Here is an 18,224-nt window from a genome sequence, read left to right on the forward strand (position 1 = left end):
ACTCGCGACTTTGCCTCTCTTTGTTGCTCCAGGGGAACTGGAGACAGCAAAGCAGCAGAGGGAAGCGGCCCCCGTTCGACTCCAGGGAAGGAACATCCCGTCAGTGGAGGGGGGAGAGGCGGCAACGGGACCGCACACGTTGCGGTCCACAGACACGGGTACTGCGCCGATGCCCAGTCCGCTAAACAGCTGTCTGACCAACAGCAGCGGACTGGAGGGAATTTCAAAACCGGCCAGTAACCCCTGCATCTCCCGACAAGGAGATTCGCCACCCGAGAACCGCTGAAATGCCGCCCGAAAACGGCAGACAGCCTCTATCAGCAAAGCCAGCAACCAAACCTCGGGCTGAAGACAGACACAGAAGATGGAATCGGCACTTCAAATGAGAACAAGTAAGTGTCGGTTCTCCAAGCCAGAGTAAGGTCATGAAGCCAAAAACTCCAGCGAGACTTGCCTCAGGAGCAGGGGCAAGTCCGCCAAGGGAGCATAACACTCCCACTCCAGTGCCTACAGCACTGGCCACCTCCCTTGTCGAGGGATCGATGGCGACCAGGGCCGGGCTGGTCAAGAAGAGGGGTCACTGGCTGAAGAATATCGGGAGTATGCTTGAGGTACAGGAACAGGAAGAGCTGCTGGGTGTGGCCGTTATGTGGCTCCACCACTAGCGAGATGGCCTTTTCAGTCTTAACTGACGGCCAGTTTACTACCTGTTCTTTTCAAAACCTCTCCAAGACAGGTAGTCATGAGGCGCTGGTTTCATCACGCCTCCCCTAAATTGCATTTACTCAAAGTGCCCACCATTATTGGGGGGTACATTGAGCATAGCTTTTTAAAAAACCCAAATATCTTAAATTGCATTTGATATCCCTGACGTCAGCTATCATTTTCGCATGCTCATTCCAGAGGGGCATGGTAGTATGGCAAAACACCTGACCCTACTGTTCACAGATGCTCTGCAACTTCTCAGGAAGTTATAAAACCTACCCTCAACTTAAAAAAATTTACAGGACTGTGAGAACGCCAACCTCACAACCACAGATCCTGCTATCTGGCTAAGTTATCAAACCAAGCCTAAGAAACTGGACCAAGTATCCAAAAATTCGGCATCAAGAGGGCAGGGCCTGGAATGAGCACCACACAAAACCAGACAGCAGTGCCTCTACGCGTCCACCAGTAGGCGTCTACTTAAGAGTACTGGTGAAAGCTCGGGGCCCGTAAGCCCTTTCAGGCCAGGGTCCAGAGCGGGTCCCATGGAAAATGCGCCACCCCCAACAACACCATCCCTACAGACAAGGAACCAGAAACCGAAGAAATGAACACACCACCAAACAACAGTGAAGACAGATAAGTATGGTTCCTACCATCACATAAAGGTGAAGGGTTTGTACTAACAGAGGAGGGGGGGAATCACACCTGGTTGGGAAGCTATCACTCTTGGTAGTTATATACCAAAAAATATTCAAGGGGAATAGAATTAATATCTTGCCACCAGTTCAGCTTGCACCCCAAAGGGTCTACCCTCCCACTAAGAAACATGAGGGTCTAGCTACTGGGAAAGATATACCAGGGGTCATAAGAAATCTCATATGAGCCTTTGGTACCAAAAAACCCCAGGATGGTGAATGTCGCACCATCATTGATTAACCACTTGAGTATTTCACCGGGTATACCCACTTATGGAATTTGTAACTACTACCATGGATTCCAAGGATACTTTATGGTAGACATCGACTTTAAAGATGCATACTATTCAGTACCCTTTTATATAAGATTTCGGATATACCACAATTTACCTGGATGGGGCAACCATGGCGAGCATTGCCACTTTTCATTCACTGCACATCTCGCATGTGTATGTGACAAATAAACTTGACTTGACTTGAGTTGACTTTTATTGAATTGGCTTATATGAGCCAAAGCTATTCCAGAATTTCAAACCAGCCCTGACACTTAAGGAACATTTTGTCATGGCATGTCTATATATTAACGACAGACTATCCTTGGATATAGCTATATCGGTTGCATTAGCTACTAACTTATTTTAGCCTGGGCTCTGTCATATTATCCAGGTATCTACGTTGACCCCATCCACAACATTGTCTATCTGGTAAAAATGAAATGAAATGAAAATGAAATGAAAATGAAATATTCATGAATGCTATCAGTTATGGCAACATTTAACCACCTATCAACTACGTGGCAAAAGTAATTGGGATAGTAGCAGCATTACCAGCTACTGAACATTGTACCTTTCCAATGAGCTGAGATACTAGTGTTCAAACTATATCCCATACCTAGAATATGGTGGCAAATGGACTAATCTGGAGTTGTCATCACTATAGACACTGGGCATTAAACCTAGTTAGAAATATTGAGTATGTTCTATTGAGTATATTCATCGGACTGGCTGCAAGGCCACAAATGGGCCGACCTCGGGGGTTTTCAGAGGAAGAGGACTTAACATTCTGGTGCCTTTCCCCACAATGGAAATTTGATTCTGCTGTGGGGGGTGGGGAGGAGGAGGAACATTTGTGTAGAACTCTATATGTGTTGAGTCCATTTTCTTCATTTGTTAACCTTTTTCTATGGTATGCAAACGTATTATCTATTTTTGTAAAGCACTTTGGTGTCAATGCGAGTTGACTTAAAACGTGCTATATAAATAAAACTTACTTATATTGGGCAAGCATATTGCTCAGTAGTGCACCATTTTTGCATGTTCGTTTATAAATTAACAACATCACAGTGGTGGCATATACCAAACGACTTGGGCGGAATAAAATCAATATTATGTGACAATTTATTTAACAATTGGTAACCGTATGTCGTCAAACATGTTTGACCATCAGTAACTTACCTATCAGGTGAGCTAAATACTGTAAACAAACATTTAAACCAAAAGTATTTGCTGAGATTACAAAGCAATATGGACACCAGATATCGATTACCTTATATTCCAATTGAACCGCCATGTACGCAATGTATGTCGCATGAAACCAACTCAAGGCATTGGCATGGATACATTTCCGCGTATTGAGGAGGTGGGGGGGGCTAATCTCTAACTAATCTCTATGTTCTCCCCTTCTCTCTACGCATATCCACTAGGGAACATACCTGGGAAGAAACTGTTCAAACTCAGGAACTACACATTCAACTACAACAAAACCCGTACTGGAGTTCCTGGCAGGCCTTCACCACAATGAAGGACTCAGCTACTGCGCCATCAATATAGCCAGAAGTACTCTGTCAGCCTACTCAACTCAGGCACCACGACAACAGGGCAAGGGTACCATCCACTGGTGATCAAATTCAGGAGAGGTATATTCAATTCCCATTCCCCAGAACTAGGTACACCCAAATTGGGAAGTCAGTGAGGTCCTGACATACCTTAGGGGATGATCACCAGCCAGGTCCCTCACCCTGGAACAGCCTACCCTGAAGATGGATATGCTGACGGCCTTATCTCAGCACAAAGACCCAGTTCTTCCATCTACTGCGATTGGACAACATGGTGATAACACCGGATATGTGAGTCGCGGTTGGCGGCGCGACTCACCCGTTGCAGCGGCCCCTACAGCCTGTCTGTCTTTTTTTTATATTTTGTCTAGTTAAATGTAGTGTTTGGTGTTTTTTAATAGTATTTTTAAATGTGTAAATGTGGGGGGCGGGGGGGGGGGGAAACTGTTTAAATCTCTTCCCTGTCCGGGAGACCCGACTTTTTCCCTGTCGGGTCTCGGCTGTCGTTGGGGCCTAGCACCGTGGAGCGGCCTCCAACCTGAACGACCCGGGGGCTCCAGTCCCGGAGACTGCGGAGCTGCGGATCTGCGGACTCACCATCGTCGGGGGTGGCCGGCCTCGGAGCGTGGGGAGCGGCGGTGACTCGCTGCTGCGACTCGACTCCTGGGGCTCGGAGGCTCCAGCAACGCAGCCGCAGGTCCGGTGGACTGTGACATCGGGAGCTCGCGGGTCTGGGAGGAGAGAGAGAGAGACCGCTTCCCGGAGCACCCGCAACGCGACTTCTCCAGCCGGTGTCACGGGGTTGGAACAACCCGGACCGGGACAGTACATCACCCGGCACGGCTTCATGGCCGTGGGACATCACAGCGCCCGCCGGGGGCTCCAACATTGTGACTTTCAGACCGGGAGCGGGGCCGTAAATCGCCCCGCGCGGCCTAAAATGGCCGTGGGACTCATCATCGCCCGCCTGGGGCTTGGACATCGGGAGAGACACGGAGAACAGGGGAGAGAAAAGACTTGCCTTCCATCACAGTGGCTTCACTGTGATGGATGTTTGTGTGAATTTAATTATGTGTATGTCTGTAAGACAGTGTCTTTGTTTGTATGGCTGTGGAAACAACATTTCGTTTGAGTCTCACTGGGGCTCAAATGATAATAAATTTGTATTGTATTGTATAGTGTCACATTTTCCATTCAGGGGCTGGCCAAACAGAGCAGACCAGGAACATCAGGTCCAGTCATGGAATTCCGGGCATACCCACCTGAACCACGGTTGTGTATCATGACCCACTTAATGAACTACATTGACACAATAAGAAATACCCGAGGGAGAGGAAAAAGCCTTGTGGGTCAGCCACAAGAAACCTCATGGTCGGGTGACGAGCTAAACTACCTCTAGTGGCTCAAGCAGGTACTGGGGGTTGCTGGAGTAAATACTAACCTGTATAAATCTTATTCCACCAGGGCAACTTCCACGTCAGTGACTAAGAGGATGGACGTGCCTATGGACCACATCCTGGCTACAGCGGGGTGGTCTAGGGAGTATACGTTCCAAACCTTGTAACACGCCGCTGGCAGAACCTGTATCAGTTGCAGAAATAACATTAGAATCTGCAAATATATAATTTAAGCCCGGGGGAGCATTTGTCTTGTTATTGTTGATAACACCATTTTTGTTTTACAAACAGATTCATGGTTGATTACGATAACATACTTCCTCCCTCTAATGCCTTCGGCAGCGAGTGGTATGAACTGTTACACGATTTGAAATCACAGAGCTTTAAAATCTTCACGTAGTCACTCACGTGACTCCGAAGTAAAATAGTAAGATTAAACGAGAACTTACCAGTTTGAAGTTTGATCTGTATTTTATGAGGAGTTACGTTGAGGGATTACGTGCCCTCCGCTCTCACCCTCAATAATAGAGATCAAACTGGTAACTAAGCTCTCCTTTTCTTTACTATATTTATTTCAATTACTGTGTCTGTCTGTGATTCCACACCGCTGCTTTGAAGCATGTCACACATGCGTGCTGGACGGGTTCTTCACGTAATCCCTCAACGTAACTCCTCATAAAATACAGATCAAACTTCAAACTGGTAAGTTCTTGTTTAATCTTACTATTATAGTTCCCTCTTTTCTGGCTCAAACAATGTCTCTGCATTGGCAGTTTAGTTTAGTTCAGTGATACAGCACGGAAACAGGTCCTTCGGCCCACCGCCCCCACGCCAACCAGCAATCCCCGCATATTAACACTATCCGACACACACTAGGGACAATTTTTACATTTATCAAGTCAATTAACCAACAAACCTGTAGGTCTTTGGAGTGCGAGAGGAAACCGAAGATCTCAGAGAATACCCACACAGGTCGCGAGGAGAACGCACAAACTCCATACAGACGGCACCCATAGACGGGATCGAACCTGGGCCTCTGACACTGCAAGCGCTGTAAGGCAGCAACTCTATCACTGTGCCACCGTGCCGCCATTGTATTGGCATTGTATTTGTCATTTTCTTCCTCAGTTTGTCATTTAATGATTTTATTCATAACCCAAAAGCAATTTAAAAGGTTATCATAGGTAGACAAAAATGCTGGAGAAACTCAGCGGGTGAGGCAGCATCTGTGGAGTGAAGGAATAGGTGACGTTTTTCGGGTTGAGACCCTTCTTCAGACTATCATTGTCATTGTCAAAGATTATCATTGTCAGCATTACACAAGTTATTACATCGAAAAATATTTCATCAATCTGGGTTGTTTCAGTTCATTCATACCTTCCCACAAGTCAGTTATGCAGAGGTGTGATGTCTGTTGGCCTTATGTTGAGTTTAATCCTAAACAGTAATGCATAGGATTAGTATCTCTCGTTACTAGGCAATGGAAGTTTAGGAAGAGGACATCTCTTAGGTGATGCTTTGAAAATCAGTTTTGGAAATGGCACTTTTTCTATTACACGCTCAATTTCAGTGCACATGGAACAACGCAAAAGGTGTTCAACAACTTTGTTCCATTGTGAAAAGGAAAATACACCAGCTAAATGCCATATACCATCACACCCTCCCCCCTTCACTAATTTAAAATGCTCTCAATATTTGCCTTGCAAGAAGTCTGTCATAAAAGAGAACGATAACTATTATAACAGAAATTATCATTTGTATGTAAAGGAATCCACACCATTGGAAAAGCAAATGACAATATGCTCTGTAATCTAGTTGCTTAAACTGGGGATAGAAGGATCATCTTATTCTAACAGATTTACATACACATCACATATTGTCGGAAAGAGGTAGGACTGGAAGATCAAAATCTAGGTAATCATCCTCATCTACCAAAACAAAACCCAGTGGATGCCAAAAATCTGAAATGAAGCAAAGTCACAGGGAATACTCAGCAGGTTAGGCCGTAGTGTGCTATTGAATGGTCATTAACCTGAAATGTTAATACATTTTTCCTCACTCTGTAGATGGCTGTCGAATATCACTCGCACGGCAGTGTTGCTATGTGTTGTTTCCTCTGATGTTAGATTCTGTGCAGAATTTTAATTTTAGTCACATTTTGTCATGCATGACAACAACTATCTCAAAAATAAGTGGACTGCCATCCAGCATAGGGTTATAGTTCCAATGTTTCATATAAATTCTAAGCCACATTAACTATTTTTTCTATTAGGGAAATAACAAATGTTAAGGTACTTTAAATGTAGAATCAATTAAATATATATTTATAAAGATATTTGCTGCACTCTAGTGGTTATAGTTGAGTACTACAAAAGATTAATATACAATACTACAATTAATATAATGCTACTTTAAAATTGCAAATATAATATGTGCTGAGTTTCTGATTACATAACATATACAAAATGAAAATAAATGCAGCATTTGGATTTCCTTTTTGCTTTCCTATATCTTTGGTACAAAATGTGTTTATTGAAATGTTTTTACTCTGTAATTGTCATGGAAACCAGCACAGGGGCAATGAGAGAAGCTACAACATACATCTTATTTGTTAATTTTTCTAAAATGAAATGATGTTACACCATTATTTGCAACTATCAATATAGTTGTAAGTAAATTACTGCTCATTTTGCAGAAAGATGCTTCCATGTTAAGGCATTGTGTGGTTACCATTAATTTACAGTGCCCAATTTCTCACATTAATGTACCAAATTTCATGCTATTTTTAGCAGTTGTAACACCATGGGCGTTAAAACAATAACATTTTAATTGCTAGAAGCTGTAGTCCTGGAAATGACTATGATCGATATCAACTTAGTCCAAACAAAAAAGCACAGATGCTTCAGTTCTGGCAGCAGCATTGGTACTTTATTTTGCGGGTTCCCACATTGTTCTTTATTATCTCAATACTCAATCTAACTGTTATAAAGGGGTAAAAGATTATGCTGATGAAGATGTTCTTGTAGAAGCACAAACTTTGGCATAAGCTAAATTCTGGAAAAAGATGACCTCAATCTGAAACAGTAACTGTTTCTTTCTGCACAGATGCTGTCTGACATTGAATTTTCCACCATTTTCTGTCTTATTTCAGATTTCTATTACATTATTTTGCTTATGGTTCAAGTTAGTGGACGAGTGGTCTATGGTCACAAAGAAGATGTTTTGAAATTATACTAGACCAAGTGGGTCCCGCTGGGTCCCGTCGCCTTAACGCGTGGCCCGAGTACGGGGGGGGGGGGGGAGGGGGGGGGGGGGGTGGTCGGGGGGGGTGATGTCGCTCGCTGCGCTTGCATCATAGCGCAGGCAGTGCGAAGCAGATCCATTGTGACGTCATCAGCCAAAGCAAGGCTGTTTTTTTCAGATTTTCTTTCAGATTTTGATTTTTAACGAGAAATAAAGCATGAATTTTTCAGGTAAGACAATTTCGGAGTCCACGGGATAAATCTCTACCAGAATATGTAAACATTTTACCATTAGAGCGAGACACACACACACACACACACACACGTTTTATAATTATAGAGATACATACAGTTGATGTTTGGTGACAATTTCTTTTGCTTTCTTGTGCACAGATACACCTGCGGAAACAGTGTCCATATCAAATGCATGAATATTTGGGTAGAATACCAAGCAAAGACTGAGAATGAAACCACTATCAAGTGTCCTCTGTGCAGGGAGGTGTTTGCACCACTGAGCCTCCTACAGGAAGAATTTAGAAACATCACCAAATTTACCATGGCAGCAGAAAGGGAAAGACTTGACAGACACCTTGGAATTCCTTGTAATAAATGTGGAATTTGTCCAATTCAGGGCAAATGCTACAGGTGAACAAATTTCTAGGTATCATGTATCTATTTGCAGGATATAGTGCCTTGCTTTTTTTTAATGTAAATACCATCAGTTGTTTGCTTTATGATAATCTTTAAAATATATACAATGCAGATGCACAAGTTGCTGTTTGGAATGTGGAAATTAAATTATAAAAAGATGAATAAATGTGGGGCTTTTTCAGAGATCGTGGAGTGGCCTGATAAAGAATCTATCAAAATAAATAAAAATAAGATACCCCAGTGATCTTAAGTAAGGGATAGAGATGTATGATTCTGTGCAGCAGATTTCCCCTCTTATAAGGACAAATTCTTTACTTAGTACCTGGTAATGCATTGGAATGCACCCCCTGACTTTTACTGATTGAAGCAGAGAGCATGTTATAATTTAGAGATAGGCTCGAGACGATTGAAGGAAAGCCAAGCAATAGGATATGGAAAGTGATTGGATACATTGGATCGGGACCACAATTCTTGTGGAGAATACACATTAAATGGATTGAACAAAGCACAAAATCCTGGTGGAGTTCAGTGGGTCAAGCAGCATCTGTGGAGAGAGTGAACAGGTGACGTTTCTGGTCAGGACCTTTCTTCAGACTGATAGTAGTGGGGAAGCAGGGGGATGCGTGAATAGTGGCAAAGGACGGACAAAGCCTGGCAAATGATAGGTGGTTACAGGTGAGGGGGGGTTAGGTTGTCAGATGGGTGGAGTGAGTGACAAAGGAGACAAAAGGGTGCCAGATAAGGTGCGAAGAAGAGTGAAATATAAAGCCAGAGGGAGGGATATAGGTTGAAGGGGACATAGGGAGGGGGGAATCAAAGGGTAATAAGGGGAGAAGGGAGATGAAGGAGGGGGGGGTGATCAGGGTTACTGGGGGGAGGTGGAAGACTTTTTATTTGAATCTCTAAAATATTAATGATAACTGGAGCCCCATACTCTGATATCCAAATGTTGATAAAAAACGTTTTACAAGTTAGGCTACAAGAATGGGGCTGCTGTGAAAAAAAAGTTGAAAATTATTGGACCCTCCGATTTTGAGGTTTGATGTAATGGAAAGGGTGGCAGCGGTAGTTGGAGGGAAGAGATCATCAAGGAAAGGAATGAGAGAACTGTGTGGCAGGTGGATGAGAAGGAAATAAACAGAAAGCATTTAAAATGGATAGAAATTAAAGATTAATCAGTTAAAACCAGTTTTCAAAAAACAATACAAAGTGTCCTAATGGAAGTGAATTACAAAAACAGAATTGATGTTGGATTTGTTTTCTGAAATAAATGTACTCTTTATAAAGTTAATGCAAATGTTGTTTCTGTTTCCCCTTCTCATTTTCGAAAGATGTTCGAGCTGTCCTGATTTTCACCTTTGTCAGGAGTGCTTCCCATGTCCGAGCCACTCTCAGCATAAGTTCTCTTTTCGGGAGGTAATTCCAGTCACTTATGTTAAAATATTTTAAATACACTTGTTTATGGAGAAAGGAAAAAAATCTACTTGCTAAAGCAATAGTAATAAATGCGTAAACTGTGATAACCACAGAGTGTTATGTGGGAAAACATCTGTTTGCACTTAGGCAATAGCTTAAGCAATGATAATATTAAGAAAACAATCCAAAGTTCAGTTTAAGAACATATCTAGGCTTGGACATTTAACCTGTTATGCCCAGATATCGGCCATTGAAAGATAAGATTATGTATCAGGTGACTTGGAAATGAAACTAATATACTTTCATAACAGTTTTAGGGGTGGGGGGGAAGCAAATTAAATGAATAATAAATACAATAAGAGCACCCTATTCTTCATCAATCTTTTTCTAAATACAAAATATATATTTTTTTTTATTTTAGAAGAGAAATCAGCGTTGGAGACCACTCCAGCAAGTTTCCAATGTGCCTTTACCTCTAGCAGTTATCAATGACCTGATGAATAGAGAAATAGTTGCCAATGATTATAATTTACTTCTGCAGTTGGACAGGTAAGTATTTTTCATTCACTCATGGCATTGTGGTCTTGAAAATGGATCATGAAGCACCTAATTCTATTTGCTGAGCAATTCTATTTTAACTAAAAAAAAATCTAGCGTAAGGAAAGAATTGCTCTTTTTTAAGTAAAATGTTGTTCATCGTGGCAGGTGTTCCTCAGGATCCCAATGCACCTCACTGCCATTCATGATTCCATATTTCCCTAATCTGTAGCTCCATCTTCCACCTGAGCCTCTCCCAGTCAACCCCTATCACCAATTTCCATTCAATGTACTAGCCCCCAACCTATCACCTGTCCTTAAGCCCAATCTCCCATCCCAGCATTAATGTCCAATTCAATTAAAGTCCGAATTGTTTGCATCCTAAACCTATATCGCAATTCAACCAAATCATCTGATATAAACCTACAGCAGTTAGATCAATATTACACCTTCAACTGGGCCTGATGCACTCCGGAGTTATGCAGGACCATTGAGCAAAGCCTGCTATACACTGCCTGTTTCACAATCTTTGTCATAAATCTTTAATTTTAATCCTCTGGAGGTAAAATAAATCAATGTCATTTGAAGTAAACAGAAACTTTTAGCTCTTTTTTTAATACGCAAAGCCCAGGAGAACTGGCAAGACACTTTGTGCAAATTAGTAACAAGACTTAAAAATGAGGAGATGACAAAATATGCCAAATGATAGGCATAGGGTCTAGGAAACAAGCCCTTCGATGCACTGAGTCTGTGTCAACCATCAGGCACACATTTACATCAATGCTATACTATACAAAAAAGGAATGTAAATAATTCAGAGATAAAGAACACATTATGGGTGTAATAGGGAAATCTCTGGTTTAGATTTAGGTTTATTATTGAGGTTTATAATTGTCACGGTAGAGTGAAAAGCTTTGACTGGCCTGCTATTCAATTAGATCAGAAAGTACAATACGTAAGTACAACCGTCAAATTCAAGCACAATAGATAGAGCAAAGGGAAAGATACAGACAATATAGTTCTCAGCATACTAGAGCACCAGTTTCATAGACCGAGTTCAATGTCCGCAATGTGGTAGCAGGTAATTAAACAGCACCCTAACTTATGGAAGAACCGTTCAGAAACTCTATCTGATTCTGGCGGTGTACACTTTCTAGCTTCTGTACCTTTTGCCCAACGGGAGCAAGTGGGACAAATCTTTGATTGCGTTCTTTGTTCTGTTCAGTCTGTACCCGATTCAAGAGGATTTGGTGTGAAACCCACAGCCATCTTGAGTAATTGCAACATTCATTTGATTATAGTTGATGCATTACTTATACCACTATGGATGCAAAATGAGTTGTTAAAAAGGGCAACATCTGCGTGTTTACTTGGTAATTTATCATTATAAATTCATCTCGGTAATGATATACACTTCTCCCCATCTGTTTCAAGAAATATATCAAGCTCAGTGCCTGGACATGTAGTACATGCTTTACCCATGTTAATTGTGAAAGAGCGAAGCAAACTGCTCGTGCCTGGTCAGCAGTGCAGAGTTTGTCTAAAAGCATTCAGACTAAGGCAGGAAGTTCGATGTCTCCCTTGTCAGCACAAGGTAAGTGTATTTTTCTCTTTGTTAAGTAAATCAATGGATATTTTTAAGGCAGAGATAGACAATTTCTTGATTAGAACGGGTGTCAAGGGTTATGGGGAGAATACAGGAAAATGGGATTAGGAGGCAGAGATCCGCCATAATTGAATGGCGGAGTGGACTCAATGGGCTGAATGGCCTAATTCTACTATAACTTGTGAACGTAAATTATATCATTGATCTTCATATGCAAGAGAATAGAGTATGTACCATTAACTCTGATCTTGACCCTTTCAGAGTATCTGGAGTCAGTTCATTTTCCTGTCATTTACCGTAGCTTGGTTTTCTGTCTCAGCGAATGAAGAATAGAATTAAAATGGTCAGATTATCTCCAAACACTTCTTCCCAATGCCCCAACACGTTTTGCCTTCTTCAACACCCTAAAATGTAGATATCTCCAAATCAACGTGTTCTGGAGGAGAACCTATCTTTTTGTTAACAGCTGGATTTCCGAGGCTCTGCAGTCCCTCCTCTGTCCTACCCTTTAGATCTCAGTGCGTCACACCACTGGCCCATAACCAATCTGTACACACACTTTCAATTGTCAGGTTTTGGCCAGGGAGAAAATGGATTCACCATCATTCCCATTCAAGTTGCAACTACCAACCCATTATCACTGTGTTACTGGTCAGTTCTGTATATAAATTCTTGAGGGGCATAGATAGGGTAGATAGTCAGAACCTTTATCCCAGAGTGGAAATGTCCAACACTAGAGGGCATAGCTACAAGATGAGAGAAGTAAAGTTTAATGGAGGTGTTCGGGGAATGATATATAGAAGCAAACATATTAGTTGTGAAGGGATTTATCTCTGGCCTTGAAGACATTCAGGTTTTAAGAGGTAGTTTTGATATAGAAGCAAACATATTAGTTGTGAAGGGAACTGACCACAGTCAGTCAATCTCCACTCATCTAATGTAATCTTAAATCAAAAAACTACAGTGGCCTGCTCCAATTTAAATTTATGCCCATTCAAACGTGCTGGAGACCAGAATTTTCACTCGCACTTAATGCTTATAATCTGAGTTATGTGCAGAGTTTTGCTTTCCTCTGATGAACAACAGTGCAAGCAGACAATATAAATTCCATTGCCTGTTTCTACTGCTATTTCAATCCACTCAATTTCAAAAAGACCTGGGGCTTTATGATAACTCTTCAGTTAACTGAGATTTAGTCAAAGTTTCACGGTGAACAAGTCTTTTGCAAATAAGTAATGGCCAACCAGTTAACAATGCAGGTCTTAAAATTAGAGCTGAAAATGACAAGGAGAGGTTGCGTTCTACTCAACAGGAACTTGGGGTGGAAATTCATTCTGCAGGATTGCTTCCCTTTACAGAATTGCTTCAATTTATGACTCAAATGTCACCAGATTTCCCATTCAAAAATAAATGTTGAGGAGTGCACGTCTGGAGACATAGTTATGTGGCGACTTCCATTTATGATCCTGGTAGTTATGAGTAAACTCTGATTTTATTTTTATTTTATTTTTTTTATTAAATATTTTTATTAAAGTGATGTGCAATAATATAAGACATGAATAACATATTACATTTCATGTACAACTTCTTATTTTAAATTTAATAGTAGAAAAAAAGGTAAGAAAAGCAAGAAATATAGAGAGAGAATATTATGTAGCTCGAAAAAGAAAAGAAGAAGGTGATGTGAACTAAGCAAAAAGAGAAAGAATAGGAGAGAGAAAAGAGAGAAGAAAAAAAAGAGATAGAAATTGAAAGGGATATGCCTCCTTCATATCTTTACCCACCTCTCACCCGGTTCTGAAACACTTAATTTCTAAGGTTGTGTTGCACCACATGCTTGTAATAAGTCGATAAATGGAGACTAAATCTTTAAAAATTGGTCTGATTTGCCTGATGGGACGAATCTCATTTCTTCAAGGTGTAACATTTCCAACATGTTTGAAAATGTTAAACTCTGATTTTCTGAGAGCCGGTAAGAATTCCAATCAGGTTAAGTAAAGTCTCATATTGTGCAAGAGAGACAGAATTGATCCCAGAATAGAGCAATTGTTTCTTGCAATAAAACAATTGTTCTGAAGCATTCTTAGTGTAATGAAGCTTCATCTTAGTCACATCAGAAGTTTATGAATACCTTAGGGACATGTCATATAGTACTGAGCAGAGACACTGCCTGATCATATGTAGGCCACCATTTAAGCATTTAAATGACTCTTCTCTGCAACCTGGGATGCAGGACTATCAGAAGTCCACTGGCAAAATAGGAACCTCAAGAATATAATTGCTAATCATTGTGAGACTGAAATTCTGAGGTTCCTATTTTGCCAGTTGACTTACAAGCACAGCAGTAGAGTTACTGCCTTACAGCACCCGAGACCCAGGTTCGATCCTGATTATAGGCGCTGTCTGTACAGTTTGTACGTTCTCCCTGTGATCACATGGATTTTCTCCAGGTGCTCTGGTTTCGTCCCACACTCCAAGGACCTACAGGTTTGTAGGTTAATTGGCTTCAGTAAAAATTGGAAATTGCCCCCAGTGTATAGGATAGTGTCAGTGAACAGGGATCACTGGTCGGCACAGACACAGTGGGCTGAGGGACCTATTTCTACGCTGTATCTCTAAACAAAACTAAACGTTCAATATAAAATTATTAAATTACAGCTGATATAAATGGAAATTAAACCTCTCGTAAAATTCTGATCGACTGCTTTTCTAGCAATCCAGCCTATGGATTGAATCCTGCATTGGGGTTGCATTCATTCATCATTGGATGTGATTTTCCCGGTTTTACAAACATTGTGGAAAAGATACGAAAAATACAATAGAGAGAATGTGTATGACTCTGGGTTGGAATTTCCACTCTGTTCCTTCACATTTTCAAATCCTCACTTATTTTAGAGACGAGCCAATTTTCCAGTATCATATCTGGTGGGCTGCAAGCATATAGTCTAGACATATTTATATGATGATGTTAAATATTATTTTGAAATGATATCAGGCAACATCTCGATAAAATAAGTGGCCAACTTTCCTTGGCAATAAAGAGAAACCTAAATTAATCCTTGCAGAAACACTCCAAAATAGATTATAATCCTGAAATCACTCTGAACTCTGCTTAATACATCTTCTGCACTGGGTGTTTGGAGGAATCACTCCTTAGATTGCTGGAGGGACACCTCATCTTGACCTCTCTGCTGAGGTGGTGAGTGAGCACATTATTTTACTAATGGCTGCCAAGATTGTTCAGCTTACATATTCTATTCAATAAGTACTATTTTGATCACATGACAATTGTAGGTCTCTGTCTGTCAGTTTTATTTTCTAATAAAAATACACTCAGCGACCCTTGTCTTTGTGTCATGCAAAAGAAGTCTGGAAGATTACCCAGCACTTGAAATCCACCTTACAAAGAAAGGATGTCTTCCCGTAATGATTCCCGGCCTTTAAGATTTGTGGACCTTAACCTGTACAGCATCCTAATATCTCCCGCAACCTCACTGAAAAGCTGACAGGGTTGGGTAAAAAAATCAGATGGAAAATCACAGGATATTTGAATAAGGCTGACCCAAGAGCATTGTCTGTACAGTCATATTAACAACTTTGGACATGAATCGCACAAAATGGTGTCAGAAACATGGTGACTCAGCGTAATCTACTATTCTTCCACTCTTGTACTTAAGTATAGGATTGTGGCTATGTATAGTAACATTCATTACTGAACTGCATGCAAAAATCAGTCAGTGTACTTAGGTACATGTGACAATAAAGTACTATTCGATTGAATTGAATTATATTTCATGTTCATAAGTTATAGGAGCATCAAGGCCATTTGGTCCATCAAGTCTACTCCGCCATTCAATCATGGCTGATCTATGTTTCCCTCTCAACCCCATTCTCCTGCCTTCTCCCCATAACCCTTGACACCCATTTGGCCTTGATCTTTAAAGTAAATGATCATGGTTTCAAGGTGCTTATATCTTTTTTATAATGTTGTACAAACACCAGCAGTGGAGTAAATATAAATGTTAATTATTATTAAATTACCTTGTTTTTACTAGTTTCATAAAGAATGCATCGACCATTGGTTGTTGCATGAATGCAACTCTTGTCCCATTGATGGTCAAGTAATCTACAATCCATTAACCTGGAATAAAGGACCAAGCCGAAGCAAAAAGAAAGAAGCAACTACTAATTCAGAGCATTCCGGGCCTCCAGCCCAAACGGAGCAACCACATTTTCTTATTCCAGTAATTGGTTATAATTCACCGCTGAAGAAAGCAAGCAACAACCAAGCCCATGGACATCAAAAACAAGGTCACGTTCAAAGAGGGCATAGGACTCAAAATGCAGTAGGCTTCACAGAGGATTTCGCTGTGAATGGTTTGAGTTGCCTTCATTTAAACAATGCAAAAAGTGAAACAAGTCTTGCTGCTGGACATACAATTCCTATTGGGATGTCTCAGGAACCTTATTTTCCAAGTCTTTTACCTGGTATACTTGATAAAAGAAATGAAAATATTGCAGTGAAATCAAAGAATTCCAACAGCAGTCAGATAAAGAGGGAGATTGGCATGGGTAGGTCTCGTACGACTGGTTCAAGCAGTGCTCCTGTTCTACATGCACGCAGCAACAGCAAGTCAGACTCAACAGAATTATCATCGCCACAAAAGATGCCACACCTGGATGTTTGTCCCCTTGAAAGTAGCAACACAAGAAAGATCCAAAGCAGTGGCTTTAAAGGCGACATCAGAAAACAAGGCAGCGTCCTTTCAAGAAGAGCCAGGTGTCCTCCTGTGAGTTCAGCAGCTGAGAATATGACTTGTGATTGGAGGGAATCTCAGTGAACAACAGGATTTAAATCCATTCACTCATTGCTAAGCGCAGGTTTATTAATATTTCTAGAATTATTAGGAAAGTTATTACTTGAAAATGTTTTAAATCAATGAGTTAAAACAATGATCAAATTACATACATTTTTACCAATTCATGGAGAACGTACAAACTTCTTAGTTCTGTGAAATTTATCTCAATAGAGTTTTCAAAATTATGGCATTTACCTCACTTTACAGTCTTGTTGTCCACAGATGATGGTCAACTCTATAATATCAAAAATCTGACAGATGTAAGTGTTTTAATAAATGAATACAGGCATTTGCAGTGAATACCTTTCTTTGTTTAAGAATTCAATTCTTTCTTATGTATGGAAATATAAATTGATTTTTTTTTCTGTTGATTCATTTACTTTGAATCAGGTGAAGGCTGGTAACTAATTCTGAGATTTCTAATGAACAATGTATTTTCCACGAAATCAAAATAAACCACAAAAATAAGACTTCCAAAATCATTCAGATTTTACATTTTCTTTGCATGCATCAGCTGGTCTTAAAAACCTGTATCATATACAGTAATTAATTTATGAAAAATTTGCATGTGAAATTATGCATTTGATTTGGAGTATTAGGTAATTATATGGAGATACTAGACCAAGGGCAGACCCATTAGGTCTGCTTTCCCAACGCAGCCGTTCCCTACCCATAGCCCCCACGGGAGATGTGGTCCTCCAACTCAAGCGGCTCAGGAGTGACCAGTGCGGCTGGTTTTAAATGGCGTCTTTGAGGCGAGATGCGGGCGCCAGCAGCCGTTATGGTCGCTGGCCAGCAGGAGGCGACAAAATGAGTGAGTGGGGGGGGGAGAAGGATTTAATGAAAAATGTGGACATAAACATAACGAAATCTAATGAGGAGTGGATAGTTGGAATGAAAAGTGAAATGTCTACCGAAATGGCTGCTTCTATGGGTGAGAAGCCAGTTTATTTTTGAAATATTGGGGGGGGGAAGAAGGATTTGATTAAAAACGTGTACTTAAATACGACGAAATGTAATGAGGAGCGGATACTTAGAAAGGAAAGTGAAATCTCTACCGAAATGGAAAAGATCTCGGCGGTTGTGCGTCTGGATCCGGCGTGGCAAGGAATCATAGGAAGAAATGCAGCCGGCAGCCATACATGTAAATGGATCCATTCCGATTGGACATCTGTGAGCATAGGGCATTGTGATTGGACATCTGCGAGCACTGGGCATTGTGACATCACACGATGGAACGAATCAAAAGGCAGAAAGGCAGCCGGACGGCAGGCGATAG

General features: G+C 41.0%; 1 protein-coding gene across 5 annotated transcripts in view; it reads left to right on the plus strand.

Moving 5' to 3' along the window:
- zswim2 (zinc finger, SWIM-type containing 2) overlaps positions 1-17,414 on the plus strand; it is a 32,586-nt gene extending 15,172 nt beyond the window's left edge. For all 5 annotated transcript variants that reach the window (XM_055637826.1, XM_055637827.1, XM_055637828.1 and 2 more), the window contains 5 exons: positions 8,270-8,521; positions 9,859-9,943; positions 10,365-10,492; positions 11,915-12,074; positions 16,142-17,414. In XM_055637826.1, the coding sequence (XP_055493801.1) occupies positions 8,270-8,521; positions 9,859-9,943; positions 10,365-10,492; positions 11,915-12,074; positions 16,142-16,927 (1,411 nt within the window). In that variant the 3' untranslated portion in view covers positions 16,928-17,414. The remainder of the gene's footprint in view (positions 1-8,269; positions 8,522-9,858; positions 9,944-10,364; positions 10,493-11,914; positions 12,075-16,141) is intronic.
- Positions 17,415-18,224: the final 810 nt, after the last annotated feature.

The sequence above is a fragment of the Leucoraja erinacea genome, chromosome 7 (assembly GCF_028641065.1).
Source record: "Leucoraja erinacea ecotype New England chromosome 7, Leri_hhj_1, whole genome shotgun sequence".
NCBI classification, from domain to species: domain Eukaryota; kingdom Metazoa; phylum Chordata; class Chondrichthyes; order Rajiformes; family Rajidae; genus Leucoraja; species Leucoraja erinaceus.